We start from the raw sequence: 15635 nt of genomic DNA, 5'->3' as shown, positions 1-15635 counted from the left end.
TTTATGATCCATCCTTGCGTGATCATAGGGAGAGCCAGATGACCAATAATTCTTGATTATAAATTGCAACAGTGGGAAAGGAGGAAAGTTTTTGTAAAAGTTTGGAAAAACCAGAGGGATAAGTTTGTTAAAACCAAAAACGAGACCATGCAAAAGTGGAGACCCGGGTGGTTTTACTATTACAGAATATGTTTTTATCATTCATAGGTCTAACACTGATGTTTATATTACAATTTTAAAATTTAATAGCTACAAAATTAAAAAAATTTTGTAAAATTTAAAAATTAAGTAACAAATTATGTCTTTGATAACTGGAAAGGAATATTTGAACCTATCAGTTTACAATATACTGATGCCCTGTTTTCTAGGTTGATTGGTGATAATGTTCAGGAATGTTGTAGCTTTCAAGTATAGGACAGAAACTAGCCAGACAGTAATGTGTGATTTGTGGAGTTGGCTAAATAAAATACAGGGTCAGTATTTTTCGTAAGTAATTTTTAATGTTTTTTTGCTTTTGTTCCTGTTAAATAAAAAAACTAAATTGTAGAGCAACCCATGTTGTCAGTACATTTACCTTTATTAGGTTGAACTGTCTGAGATATGTACAAAAGCAAGTGATGCATCAAAAATGTATTTCTTTGTGTCTAAACAGGCTTGAAACATTGTTTGTGATTTAGTTTTATTCATTCATGTAGTTCAGTCACATGCTAATTCCTTTGTTGCAAAACTAAAAGAACCATTGTTATATTTATAGCTCTTTTGATAAAAACGGGTGTGCAAAAAAGGTACCATATGTAATTTCTTACACTGAAAGAGTAACAGGATACTTTTTAGGACCGAAAGCATATGGATATTTAAAACTTGAAAATGTTTTTTTTATTATTTCTCAGCAATAAAGCAGGTCCATATTACAGCTAATGAACAACTGTAATGCAGCAAATATGATTTCTATTCATAGAGGGAAAGAAAGAGTATCAAAATACAGTGATTTGAGCGTCAGTACTAATGAAAGGGTACAAAATATCACAAAATCATCATCATTTGGCATTTACAAAACATTAGATGTCTTATCCAGAAACAACAGCCCTTTTTTTTAATCTCCCTTTAGGCAGAATCTGATTTTGGAGGGTGAACGCTATCCCATAATCCTCAACACTCACTTCAGTCAGAAAGTCTGCATGGAGATCAAAGCAGAAAGCGCAGAAGGCCCAAAATCTGCAGTGGCCGTGGAGAAATGCAGACCTCCACCATTAACCAGGTGCCTTTGGTGGTCAGAGACGAGCCAAGTGTCAACCGAGAGATCTGTTCCCTGTAAACAGGTTGGTCAGCTGTTCGTCTCATGTGATCATGGGAAGCAAACGCAAATTCCCAGAAGAGGGACCCCCGCCTATGTTAGATTTCAGCGTGTGGTTTTAGAGATGTGCCGCTGGACTGGAGACAGCTGCCGTTTCCGGTGACTCGTCTCGTGATTAATGAGGGATGTTGTTTTCATGCATAAATATTTGGTTTAGTGTCAAAGGCTAAGGCGAATTTTCTTGTCGGGCGAGTGCTCAGCAGATTCTTTTTTAAGAAGATATTTGAAGAATGATGCAGTTCATTTAGTCTCTGTCATTCAGTCAATCTGTGTTGACAAATTTTGTTGCTAGATTTAGCAACTTTTCGTTCTAGCCTAGCAACATATTTTTCAAAGAGCACCCAGCAACAAATTTAGCATTTCTTTTAGGTTAGGTTACTTTATTTATACCCAAAAGTAGATTTGGTTTGCAGTTAAGAGTCCTTATTTCATAACTGTGCCACACACACAAAAGAACTTGCATAGTGAAAAGAACCTATGAACATAAAGACATTAAATATATAAAATTAATTCTTGCAGATTAAAGGTTTTTCCAGCTGGTCGGTGTTCAACTAGATAAGCCTTTTATAGTAAATTGTCCTAAAAGATCTGTTGAGTTTGATAAAGACGTCATTTTAAGAGCAATTTGAGATGACATGGCAACACTGATCCTTGTTATGAGTTTCTGGTCCATTCTGTGGGGATATTTAATATGGAAATAATGCAATAAAACATAAATGTGATGAGAACTATTACTAATGTTGTGCTTTTATAAAAAGCACTTTTCCATTCTTTCATTCTAAGGTGGTTGAGTTGGCCAGTACAGGAGTTCGGAAGTCTCTGCTGGATGCAGTGGAGGATTGCGGGCCGTCGGGGTCTCAGAGCGGCCCTGTTGAGGTGGTTGTTCAGAGGGTTTACTGTATCCCCATCACACAGTCTCTTCACAGAGCTTCACTCCAGCAAAGAGCGCTGACCAAACCTCCACCAGAATCAGCACAAGACATCGGCAGGTACTGAACATCATTTTTCACTGGTTTAAATGGAGAAAAACAAATCATAATAATTTGTAAACAACATGCAAAAGACAGATGACAGGGAGCTTTTGTGACCGCTGGAAATGCAAACAGCTGAAGAGTGAAAAGTATACAGGTTTGCAAACCCCACCTAAAGTTTCAAATAATGGCACTGATGACATGTGGTGAATGGTGATCCGCCAGCCGACATCAATCGAGTGTATTTGGAGAAGGTGCCCGAATCTTGAACAGCGTTGTTCAGCGCAAATGTCTGCTAAATGTCAAATCTACCATACCATAACTGAATCTGCGGCTCATAACATAGAGCGGTATTGCGCAGATGGTCATCGCAAGAATCCTGCTCATATATTGGTCCGGCTAACTCGCCTGCTTTTTTCCACAAACACAGAAAAATGAAAAACAGCTCATAACGAGACTGAGCATTTAGGGCGTACTCATACTATGTACAGTTGCCTTGAACCGGGCCAAAGCACACTTGTCCCCGCTCCTGTCTCCCCAGAGGGCCCGCACTCACATTACATTCAGGCCTGGGCACGCTTACGTCATCGATGATGCGCTGTTCAGTAAGAAGCGCTCTCACTCAGCACAGTGGAGATTTCTTTAGTTATATCGTTTAAGTCGTTTGATATGCAGTGACATGCAGTTAAATATTTCGCCAAACAGATCAGGCACTTTTGACGCTTATAAACAATCATAAAGTCCTCGTGCTGCAGGAATTAGGAGGTTTGCTGAAGGCGCAGCTGTCGTGCAGTGAGGGGTTTGTGTCTTTAATAACCTACGACAGTTTGTGTTCATTAAACAGTAAGAATGATTAAGAAATTCGTATGAAACAGCCCCTTAAAAGTCACATCTCGCTTTCAGTTTCGGGCTCAGGCACGTTTTGAACTCACACACAAACGTACCGTGCCAAAGCCCAAGTGAACCGGCACACCTCTTCCAACCGGGCCAGGGCCGACAAAGGGAACTGTGCCTGAGCCCGATTCAGATCAATCACTTCTCAAACTATCTGGGAAACGGATGACCTCTAAACGGCTGCGCTTGTGTTTGTAAACATTTGACTACATTACAAACTCTTTGGATGGATCAGTATTGAGTACAACTCCAATGAAAACATAGAGAAGCACTTTCGCATGTCGAGATGTACTTGATATGTGTGTGTGCTGGCGCTATGGGCGCTCACGGGCACACGCAAAGCTTGAAGGTAAACAAACAACGTAATATCATAAACATTTTATTGATAATTATTTACACAGTTAGCATTAAGAAGGAACATAGAAACGTCATCTGACTAACATCTTGCAGCTAAATGTGTCTGGAAAAATATTCAAAGGCTTTTCTTCTCACAAACCGCACGCACGTGAATGCGTCTGACTGTTCTGATTGGCTAAAGTAGACGTCTCACGTCAGCACGTTCTAGACGTGTACGCGCTCTTTCCGGCAATCTTCCTTCTGCATTCAAACAGCGCAGCATTCCGGCAAATTACTGGTAATGTTACAACTTCTCTCTCTGGAAAATAGCCGGAACGAATTTACCGGTATTTTCAAAAAGGGCCTGTTTACACATACAACCTTTCCAGAAAATTGCCGGTAGTTTTCCGGAAAGGTCTGTATGTGTGAAAGGGGCTATAGTGTGAGTAAACCCTTAAAATGACACAAACCAAAACATTTAAAGAGGGATAGAACTTTTCTTCCTTTCTTTTGTCCATTCTTTCTTGAGATGCATGTTATTTTTTTACATAGTTACTCACTAAAAAAAACAGTTTTGCAGCTTTCAGCCTTGATTTGAATGACTTATTATAATCTTTTGATTGTTTTGTAGCAGAAATATTATTTATTACATTCATTTTTGTTTGATGCAAACCATAAATGAATTTTTTCATAAAGTAATATACTTTTTATAGCAGATAACTCATTATAGGCAGCTTGATAATGAGAAATGTAATTCGTTGTTTTATACATTACAAGTATTATCGTCATTTTTGTCATCGTTAATATTTAATAATTATTAGATATACATTTTGTAATTATTGCACACAAATATCAATAAGTCATCCCAGCGTTAGTTATATCGTTGTTTGTTTTTTGTTAGACTTGATGTTGTTTTCAAATACAATAAATCCCTTAAAATACAATTTGCAATGATGCTCGTTCATTTTTGGTGGGTGCTACCAAAATTTTTTTCTGGTGCTCCTAAATATTTGAAGTAGGGCACCGGTGCTACCATGTAAAAAGTTGATTTCGAGCCCTGCAAGTGATGTGTCTTGTGTATTCTGTAGTCTTTGGTTTAGTGGCGCTGCATTATGAATGGTTCAAATAGTATATCGCGAGAGAAGTATCATTCGGTAAAAAGATCATGTTGTTTGTGATGATTTAGAAATCGCACATGTCCAGATCGCGATTGCGACGCGATGTCTGTTAAACGCACTGCCCTGTAACAAAGAAGTGTTTCTGCTTCGTATTTCTGTGGAAACTGTAATACATAGGGATGTAACGGTATTGTAAATACCGTCATACCGCAATATTAATTTTTTTCGATATTACCGAAGTCGCATGACTCGGTAAAACTATAGGTCTTCTGAGAAAATTTGCTCAGGCGAATGAAGCGAACGGGAGGTAGCGAAAACTACAATTCCCATCAGCCCATGCTTGACCATCATTCCTTGCGGTCTGTTGTCGCTACAGATCCACTAATGCGGAAATGGAGTGTGTTGCTAGAAGCGGGGATGAAAAAGAGCTTGAACACTCTAAAGCGGGTGTTGTCGCAGCGCACGTACTGAATAGCGGTGTTGTCGCGTGAGTTCTTATCAGCTGTGTTGTCGAGCGAGTTCTTATCAGCTGTGTTGTCGCGCGAGTTCTTATCAGCTGTGTTGTCGCGCGCGTACTGAATAGCGGTGTTGTCAGCACACTGTTCAGATTGATGCAGACATGAGACCTCTATCTTACTCATGGTTTGTCCTCTCAAGTGGGGGAAAGACAATGCACAACGTTACCCACTGCTGTCAACCTGGGCCAAGTCATATCTCTCTTGCCCAGAAACCTCAGTCCCAAATGAGAGGTTTTTTTTTTCTGTTGCAGGGGACATTGTAAATACCCAGAGATACCAGCTTTTACCAGATTATATTTATATGATAATTTTCCTTTAAACCCATCTCTATCTAAGTGAGTGAGTGATTAAATGTTGAATGTAATGAGTTTTCAACAATACTAAATTGAAACTTTATTTTTTACATGGTTTAATATTTTTTTGTTATTAAAATTGAAGTTCCTGTTTCAAAGCTTACAGATAGATGGCTAATTTGTATGTCATTGACACTTTTGGCACTTTTTTGGAGTATTTTCATAAGTTTTGTTTTTTCCTGTAAATGATTCAATAAATACCGTACCGTGACATTCATACCGATGTATTACCGTACTGTGAAATTCTGATACCGTTACATCCCTACTAATACATATATTTTATTTCAGTGTTTCTTAAAAGAGCTGTGTTTATTTGAAATGTAATTTACTAGTTGTTCTGTAAACGTAAAATTCACTAACCCCAAACTTTTGAATAGTACAGAGATGAAGATTACAAATAATTATACAAATTAACATAAATCTTTTTTTCTTTCTATCCTTTTTTTTAATCTGCATGGCTTTTCAAAAATAAACTGAAGCAAACCTGGGTGCTTTGAATTGCTTACCAGCACAATGACTTAAGACCTATGTCAATACAAGAATGTGCATTTCATTAGTGTACTCCCCTTCTTCAGTAACCAGCCAAACCAGTTTAACAAACCAGTTACTCACGGCTCAAAACATTTGCTCTAATTTTGTGTTTAAAAAAAGCAGTTGAATTGATTGGAAATGTGCTCGGGGATATGATAAATAACCTTTATAAATATGACAGATAGATAATGGAGATAGACAATAATTTAGAATCTGCCTTGCCAGACTCATCTTTTTCACGTGTGATGGTTTTTGTAGGCTTTATTAAAAGTGTAAAACACCATCATATTGTGTGTTTGCACTGAGTAAGCACGCACCTCATGTTCCAGTGCAGTATAATTAGGCCATTGTCTGTTCTATACTCCACCGCTGAAGCTTCAAGAGGTCAATCTCCTCATGGAGTGATAAATGGTGTGAGAGAGTAACTTTGCTCCATATTCTGTCAATGACTAACCAAACAACTCCTCCCAGTACACAGAGTGCTCTCTCTCTCTCTCTCTCTCTCTGTCTTTCTCTTTCTCTCTCTGTCATTCTGTGCCTCACACGGTTCTCCAGGCCATATGGTAAAACTCTACAAACATCTCTAATTAAGCCCAGTAATGTCAGTGATCCATGGCCACGCTTTTCTGGGAAAAACGGAAATAAATGACAGAAAGTGAGAGTGCGAATGTGCCCGGCATGAAAGCAGAATAGTGTTAGAAATATCATAACCTGATATAAAGATGCGTCTAGATATGAAGAAAACACTTGTTTCGCTGTGCGTAGCTCACTGTTGTGTTGCTAGCTGGTGCTGCTGTAGTAATAACAATCAAGTATGCACTCGTTTTCTCATTCGAAAACCGTTAAAGGGTCCCAAAACCCTGGACAAAACTTTCTGACATTTGAACTAATTTATGTGTGTTGAACATCAATTAAGGGCCTACTCACACTATGCCATCCGTACCGTGCCCAGGCCCGTTTCCCGGATCGTTTGAGAAGTGTGAGTGCGCTGAATCGGGCTCAAGCACGGTTCACTTGGCCGGCCCTGGCCCGGTTGGAAGAGGTGTGCCTGAGCGCGGTTCACTTGGGCTTTGGCGCGGTACGCTTGTGTGTGAGTGCAAAACGCGCCAAAGCCCGAAACTGAAAGCAAGACGTGACTTTTAAGGGACTGTTTCATATGGATTTATTAATCATTCTTACTGTTCAGTGAACGCAAACTGCTGTAGTTTATCAAAGACGCAAACCCCTCACTGCATGACAGCTGCGCGCCTTCAGCAGACCTCCTTATTCCTGCAGCACGAGAGCTTTATGATTGTTTATGAGCGCCAAAAGTGGCGGATCTGTTCGGCGAAAAATCTGACTGCGTGTCCCCGCATCCCTAAGGACTGTTTGGCGAAATATTTGACGGCATATCAAACGACTGAAATGATATAACTAGAGAAATCTCCACTGTGCTGCTGAGTGAGAGAGCGCTTCTCACTGAACAGCGCAGCAGCGATGACGTAAGCGTGCCGAAGCCCGTTTGTGGTGTGAGCGTGGCCCGTCGGGGGAGACGGGAGGGGGGACAAGCGTGCTTTGTCCCGATTCGAGGCAACTGTACCTAGTGTGAGTACGGCCTAAGACATTACTGTGAGTTCACACCAAGCGGCAACCTCCCGATCTCCCTCAGGAAGCCAATACGGAAGCAAATAAAACTGCAATTCATCTGAAATTCCGCTAGTCCTGGCCGCTCCTGGCTCCAAAATAGAGCAAATTTCTATTGAGCCCACTGTTAGAATGGCCAACTTTACAGCAGAAAAAAGGTGTTTACAGCCTGGTACAAAAAAAAGATTTTGGTTAATACAGCTAATATTACCCTTCATGAAAACTGTGAGGGGGTGAATTTTTTTATAACTCATCCGTTTCCTTTATATTAAGCTATATTAAGTTTGCATAATTAAGGGCGTGGCCACTTGAGTGACAACTAGGTCTCGTTGGTCGCCGTTACGTCACCTCAGCTGAATCCTGCAGATTAGCCACTGAACTCGGCATATTTATCGTATTTCTGTGTTGTTTTATGTGGCTTTACACAGTCAACTGCCTTTTGGACTTGTTTCCTACAATTATTAGAAGACATGGCATGCTGAGGGCACTTAATTGTGCTCACAAACCATTCACGTGGCCTCCGTTTCCCATGTGAGTAAAGTTATATACTTCTATACCATCTATACATGTATTTGTTTTATTTAAGATCATTTATCATTTATATTTATATTTAGAGCTGTAATGCACTCCAGAATCTGTCAGATTGATTAGCTGTAGGCTCTAGAACCGTCATCTGAAGCGTTGTCATACAGTGTTATGCTGGATTTCCTCAATAGTCTTACATTAACTAACACAGACTATATCTGAAGTGTTTGGAAGTAATTCGCGTTTTCCTCCTGTTGAAAAACGTCATAAGAACAATGTTTAGTGGCTCAATGTATTACAGTGTTTTTAAAAGTGGATGACTTATGCTAAGCTAAGCTAAAAGCAAGCACTTTAAAGCTAAGCACTTTATTGATATAGTGTACAACCAAGCACAAGTGGTCAGAATACAAACGAGTCACAGGTGATAAAGTATTAAGCGTTTTCCCAAAGTAAAGTGTGTCTGAACCAGGTCCAAGCTAAATGCCAGCAGGTGTCTGTAGCCCCGCCCACTTTCCGCCTCTTTGCCCTTGTTTGGTATCCCGCCATGGGCGTGATGACGCGCGAACAAAATGGCGACGGTTGGCCGCGCCTACTTGTGGCTTCTTTTGCACTCTTTAGAAACCTATGGGTGACGTCACGGATACTACGTCCATATATTTTACAGTTTATGGTTCACACCCAAGCGGCAACCTCCCGCTCTCTCTCAGGAAGCCAATACGGAAGTAACTAAAACTGCAATTCATCCGAAATTCCGCTAGTCTTAGCCGCTCCTGGCTCCAAAACAGAGCAAATTTCAATTGAGCCCACTGTTAGAATGGCCAACTTTACAGCAGAAAAAAAGGTGTTTACAGCCTGGTACAAAAAAAGATTTTGGTTAATACAGCTAATATTACCCTTCATGACAACTGTGAGGGGGGTGAATTTTTTTATAACTCATCCGTTTCCTTTATATTAAGTTTGCATAATTAAGGGAGTGGTCACTTGAGTGACAGCTAGGTCTCGTTGGTCGCCATCACGTCACCTCAGCTGAATCCTGCAGATTAGCCACTGAACTCGGCATATTTATCGTATTTCTGTGTTGTTTTATGTGGCTTTACACAGTCGACTGCCTTTTGGACTTGTTTCCTACAATTATTTGATGGAATGTCATGCTGAGGGCACTTAATTGTGCTCACAAACCGTTCACGTGGCCTCCGTTTCCCATGTGAGTAAAGTTATATACTTATATACCATCTCTATACATGTATTTGATTTATTTAAGATCATTTATCGTTTATATTTATATTTAGAGCTGTAATGCACTCCAGAATCTGTCAGATTGATTAGCTGTAGGCTCTAGAACCGTCATCTGAAGCGTTGTCATACAGTGTTATGCTGGATTTCATTAATAGTCTTACATTAACTAATACAGACTATATCTGAGGTGTTTGGATGTAATTCGCGTTTTCCTCCTGTTGAGAAACGTCATAAGAACAATGTTTAGTGGCTTAATGTATTACAGCAGTGTTTTTAAAAGTCTAAACACTTTATTGATATAGTGTACAAGCAAGCACAAGTGGTCAGAATACAAACGAGTCACAAGTGATGAAGTATTAAGCATTTCTCCCAAAGTAAACCAGGTGTCTGAACCAGGTCCAAGCAAAATGCAGCATGCGTCTGTAGCTCCGCTCACTCTCCGCCTCTTTGCCCTTGTTTGGTATCCCGCCGTGGGTGTGATGACGCTCGAACAAAATGGCGACGGTTGGCCGCGCCTACTTGTGGCTTCTTTTGCGCTCTTTAGAAACCTATGGGTGACGTCACGGATACTACGTCCATATATTTTACAGTCTATGTTCACACCGAAAGCGGCGAGAGTGTCCAAGGTTGCTCTGGCTGCCCTTGTGACAACGCTGTCTGCCTTTAGCTCCGGTGGCGAGAGCGTCAAAACTCGCTACATTGATCTCGTATTTAAAGGAGCCGTTGCAGCATATCAGTTACATTCCTGCATAAAACATGCTTTCTAGCGTGAAAATGTTGCGCACTTCTTATCAAATTAATTTACCAATGGAAGATCAAGTTACATGTGGTGTGGCTTTGCTTCACTTAACAGCAGCAAAACTGTTTTGTAATTTCGCATGAGATTCCGGCTTTTTTAAAGATATATAACATAATGCACATCATGACTGGCCAGTATCTTATTTAATGCATGTTCCTGTTAGAAAACATCGTAAATAATTGAAAATCCCACGACCGCAATCATTAAACCCTTGGGAACAACTGTAGTTGAAACTAAAGTTCACAGGACTGTGTTCTCTGAACTCCTCTCAAGCTGTGAACATCTTCATTCTGATTGCTTGCCACCAAACCACGTCATATCTAATTACCATAAAGTTGACTTGATTTCAACTCTACTCGACGCCCACACTTCTAGCTGGAGCACTTTTAGCTTAGCTTAGCATAAGTCATTGAATCAGATTAGACCATTAGCATCTCAAATGTTAAAAAAGAGTTAAGATAATTTTCTTAGTTAAAGCTTGACTATTCTGATTTAATGCAGTGCTAATATTGTTACCTTGCTGGGGACTATTTTCAGGTGCTGCATAATATCATTTCGCCTGCTGCAGTCATGAGATGCTAATGGTCTAATCTGATTCAATGATTTATGCTAAACTAAGCTAAAAGTGCTCCAGCCAGACCCGAAGATCAGCTGAATAGATTCCAAAAGGGTAAAACTCATCTGTTTAGGAGTCTTGTAAAATGAATCTATAACAAAAAAGTGGAGTGTTGCTTTAAACGCATCAGTGTGTGCAGGACAGGTTTAATTATAGACCTGCTTTATGAATGCAGTGAGACTGAAATGATATCCATTAAGTATCCACGTTCTCCTCCCTCTGATCTCTCCCTCACTCACACACACACACACACACACACACACACACATGTTGTTTTGTTGTTAAAAAATGCACGTGGTGCTATGTTGATGAAGGGTGATGGAAAAATAGTCATTTGACTGTCGGTAACTGGATCCCAGTCAGACGCTGCAGGCCGTAAACACAGGGACACGGGAAGACGAGACATTGGGGAACGGAGTGTGTGTTGATGGGGGAAACCCTGACTGGATTTGAGTCTGAGTGAAGGAGCTGACAAAGATGGAGCCAACACACACAAACACACACATATATACACACACAAACACACACACACACACAAACACACAAACACACACACACACACACACACACACACACACACACACACACACACACACACACACACACACACACACACACAATGCATTACATTTTAAGCTGACCCAACATATGACTGGCTCCCATTCCCAAATCTCACATGCTTCTTCTGTCACTTACTCTGTTTATTCACTCATAAATCATCTTCATTTGGACAGGCCTCATGATCTGAGAAAGTGAAAAGGACTGTTTATCTCACTTTTTTTAGAGAGAGATATTTGTATTTTTAGCAATTTCATGAGAAACAGTATCAATTTTATATGCATTAGTAGTAGTAGTAGTAGTAGTAGTAATAAAAAAAAATAATGATAATATTTTTCCTTTCTTTGTAATTTATTGATATGTATTTTAATTACCACTTATATTTTTAGGATAAAACATATAATACAAAATCAAAGTAAGTAATACTAATTATTTTATATTTAAAACATATATTTTAATAGTGTCAAAAATATAGTACATATACAGAAATATGTATAATATATATTGTTGTACCATATACCCAGAACTAATAGATTTTTTTGAACGGTCTTTCACACAAAAAATTTGAATTTAAAAATAAGAAAAATTATAACAACAGTAATTGAAAATGTGTGTATAATTTTCATTTTTGTAGTTTAATTATATTTATTATACTGGCAGTTTTGCATAATAATAATAACAATAATAATAATAATAATTTTTGGTTTGGAATTTATTGACATTTATTTTAATGACCACTTATTTATATTTTTATGATTTAAAATATAGTGCAAAATTATAGTGATAATATTTTTTTATCATGTATAAGTAATAATAATTATTTTACATTTAAAATATATTTTTATAGTGTCTAAAACATAGTACATATACAAAAATTTGAATTAAAAGAAATAAAAATATAACAACAATTATAAAAAATGGTTTATTATTTACAGTTTTGTGGTTTAGTTATAATTAATATAGTGGCTTTATTTCATAATAATAATAATAATAATAATAATAATTTATTTTGTGTGTAGTTTATTGAGATGTATTTTAATGACCACTTATTTACATTTTTCATGATAAAATATATAGTACAAAATCATAGTAAGTAGTAATTCTTTTACGTATTTTATAGTGTCAAAATATAGTACATATACAAAAATAGGCACTATATATTTTTTTGTACCCCAGAACTAATTTTAAATAGTTAGAATTAAATATATATATATATATATATATATATATATATATATATATTACAACAGTTATTTAAAAATTGTGTATAATTTTCTTTTTTGTGGTTTAATTAGATTTATTATTGTTTTGCATATAATAATAGTAATAATACTATTAATAATAGTAATAAAAATATAGCACAATCATAGTAATACTTATTGTTACATTTAAAACATTTTTATGTATAAAAATATAGTACATATACAACATTTCTTTTTTGCACTATAAACCGCAAAACTAATAGATTTTTAAATAGTCCTTTACACTATAAATAATAATTATTTCAATAAAAAAAGAAAGAATGTGAGATTGTGTATAATTTTCCTTTTTGTGGTTTAATTATATTTATTATAGTGGCAGTTTTGCATAATAATAATAATAATAATAATCCGCTTGTTAAGTGTGACGTCACGCGAAGCGGCTTCCGGGTCCAAGCGCTCTATTCAACTGAATGGGGAGACTCATGAAATGGTAATAATAAACATTTACAAAGCGATTTAATGCTTTCAGAAATCACGATCGCAATATATGTGTCCATGCCTAATATCCGATGGCCAGAAAGTGATTCATTTTTAAAATTGTTTCATTTTTGGTATTTGTTATGCAGCAAGCCCAGATATTGTTGTGTACACTATGACTTTATATAAAATTAACTTTATTGTGTAATAGGAATAAAACGTGATCATAAATGAATGATTTCTCTACTCAAATGAATGGCGGCTTGGACCCGGAAACATTATTACATACGTCACAAACACGTCACCACTTAACAAGCGGATAATAAATTGTGTGTAGTTTATTGATATGTATTTAAATTAGCAAAAGTATAGTACAATATTAAAAATATTAGAATACCTATTTTGCTACATATTACATTATCTGAATGGTTGCAATGTTGTTTTTACTTTTGTTTTGGGTTGTTTAAAATGCTACTCAAGAATGAATTGCTTTGGCATAAACAGATGAATAATCTGTGTAAACAGTACATGAATTTTCTTTGAATGTTCTGTGTTGTGGTTTTAATTTATTTATTTATTCAAATCCGCTAAATTACTTCACTGGTTTTGTTGCCGGTAGCACATGGTTTGGATTCCCATGAGTGTACATGCTGAAAATCTATAGTATGCATGAAGAGAGTCTGCCAAACACACCAAAACATAATCACAGCTAAATCTATGTTCAGAATGACAGTCTTTACTGCATATTTTGGTTATGCCACCGCATCATTGCTCCCTCGTGATTTGATTCATCTTGGCCAAAGTTTGCAGATGAAGTAAAATAACACTGACGTTATATGTTACCAGATGCACAATAAATTGTCTCCTTCTGCTTGTTTTGTTGAGTCAGACTGGGTCAGCTGACTGTTCAGTTCAACTTCTGCACACTCACTATCATTTTTAATCTTGATGTTGCTAATGCAACTGTCAGTTTTTTTTCTAGTGATCTATAATTACACTGAAGATTGTCTCAGCGGGGTGTTTTCACACCTCTAGTTTGAAAAAAGAAAGTGGATGAGTCCCGCTTTAAGTGGGAGTGGCGATCGAGGATCTGCATGAAAAGGGGAGTTTCAGTACATGTACGCGCTGATTTTGGCAGCAGCAACACAAACACAGATGCAGGGGAGATGGACAGTGACGTTAACTGTACATGGACATCAGTAATCAAATTATTTGCTTTATTCTGAGTCATACAATAATATGATCAAGGTGTTTACATGAGATGCTTTTTAAATGTTTCATTCATGGTCCCGTTTTACGTATTATAGCACTTAATTCGATTAGCGTCATTGCATCATTGCCTTGCAATCCACATTTCCTCCAGAGTTTTGTGTAACTTCGGGTGTTTCATTCTTAATTTGTCGACTTCACCTGAAGTTTGGCACTTTCACTTTCATTAAGGAACATTTCATGCGTGCCCCCTGTGACAAACGAGATATGGATGCAAGGAACTGCTGGAAGAGTGTAGTTTTAATGAAATTGTTGATACCACACGCTGAATGGGAGAAAAACCCTAGATGCAGAGAATAGCATCAAACAGCCGTGTGTATATAAACTGTCCTTTCACAAAATGCGGCATAAATCATACAGTGTGATAATCCTACAAGACGGTAATAGTTTGATTAAGGTGTTTACATTCGGAGAGCAGCATTTACAGCTGATCTTTCAGACCATAATATTGTAGTGATATTACCATACTGTAAACTTAGTAACTAAATCATTTAATCAATTTTTTCAATCAATGAAAAAATTGAAAAGTTTAATCAATGGTGACTTGGAGCAGGTGAGTGTGTGTGTTGCATGACTGGGATCTGTAGTCCATAAACCGGCAGATTTGTTGTTCACGTGAATGTGAGTGTTTTTACCAGCAATCTTTGGTTGTAGATGTCTGGTAAACGTGACATGAACCAAGTCTTTCTCATGAATTAATGCTGAAATTTCAAAGACGTCACGTTGTACTGGCCAGTACAGACATCCACTCTCCACTCTGGAATACACACAAGGATGTAATTGCCATGACGCAGCTTCAAAATTTTTTTAAAACTGGAAGATTTGCTCGAAATAACACAAAAACAACCTTTTTTTAAACATTTTTTCTGTGAAATATATGTGTCCTAATAGATTTTTTTTTTATTAATGTGGGACAAATACACGACTGTGAACATCTCAAAAAATGTGTTTAGGTGTTTCGTGACGCTTCTAATTGTTCAAGCTTTGTTTTTAATATGTGTAATGTAACGAACATCATTTTAATAGTTTAAGCCCTAAAAGACACCGGTAGAAAGGATTCATTGTTCCTTATTTTAAAGCTGCCTTGACTGTTTATAAATTTACTACAGTACACACACACTTAAAATCAGATTATAAGCATATGCTTGCAATCCATTTCCTCCGTTTATGCCATCTAAAATGCAGCTTCGATGCTTAACAATATCAACCCCACCCCACCCCCCACCCCCACACACACATTTTGTCCAAAATTTTC

At 37.5% G+C, this 15635-nt stretch overlaps 1 protein-coding gene across 5 annotated transcripts in view; it reads left to right on the top strand.

Moving 5' to 3' along the window:
- spidr (scaffold protein involved in DNA repair) overlaps positions 1-15635 on the top strand; it is a 122815-nt gene that overhangs the window by 46874 nt on the left and 60306 nt on the right. For 4 of the 5 annotated variants that reach the window (XR_015525304.1, XM_087310091.1, XM_087310090.1 and 1 more), the window contains 2 exons: positions 1109-1319; positions 2138-2343. Coding sequence is in view for 3 of the 5 variants with exons in the window: in XM_087310091.1 (XP_087166217.1) it covers positions 1109-1319; positions 2138-2343 (417 nt within the window). In the remaining 2 variants the exon portion in view is untranslated. Of the gene's footprint in view, positions 1-1108; positions 1320-2137; positions 2798-7644; positions 8524-9724; positions 11142-15635 lie in introns of those variants that run through there. The other variant, XR_015525305.1, reaches the window with a different exon arrangement.

The sequence above is a fragment of the Danio rerio genome, chromosome 24, assembly GCF_052040795.2.
Source record: "Danio rerio strain M-AB ecotype USA chromosome 24, GRCz13ab, whole genome shotgun sequence".
In the NCBI taxonomy this organism is placed as follows: Eukaryota; Metazoa; Chordata; class Actinopteri; order Cypriniformes; family Danionidae; genus Danio; species Danio rerio.
This window is presented reverse-complemented; position numbering and strand designations above follow the sequence as displayed.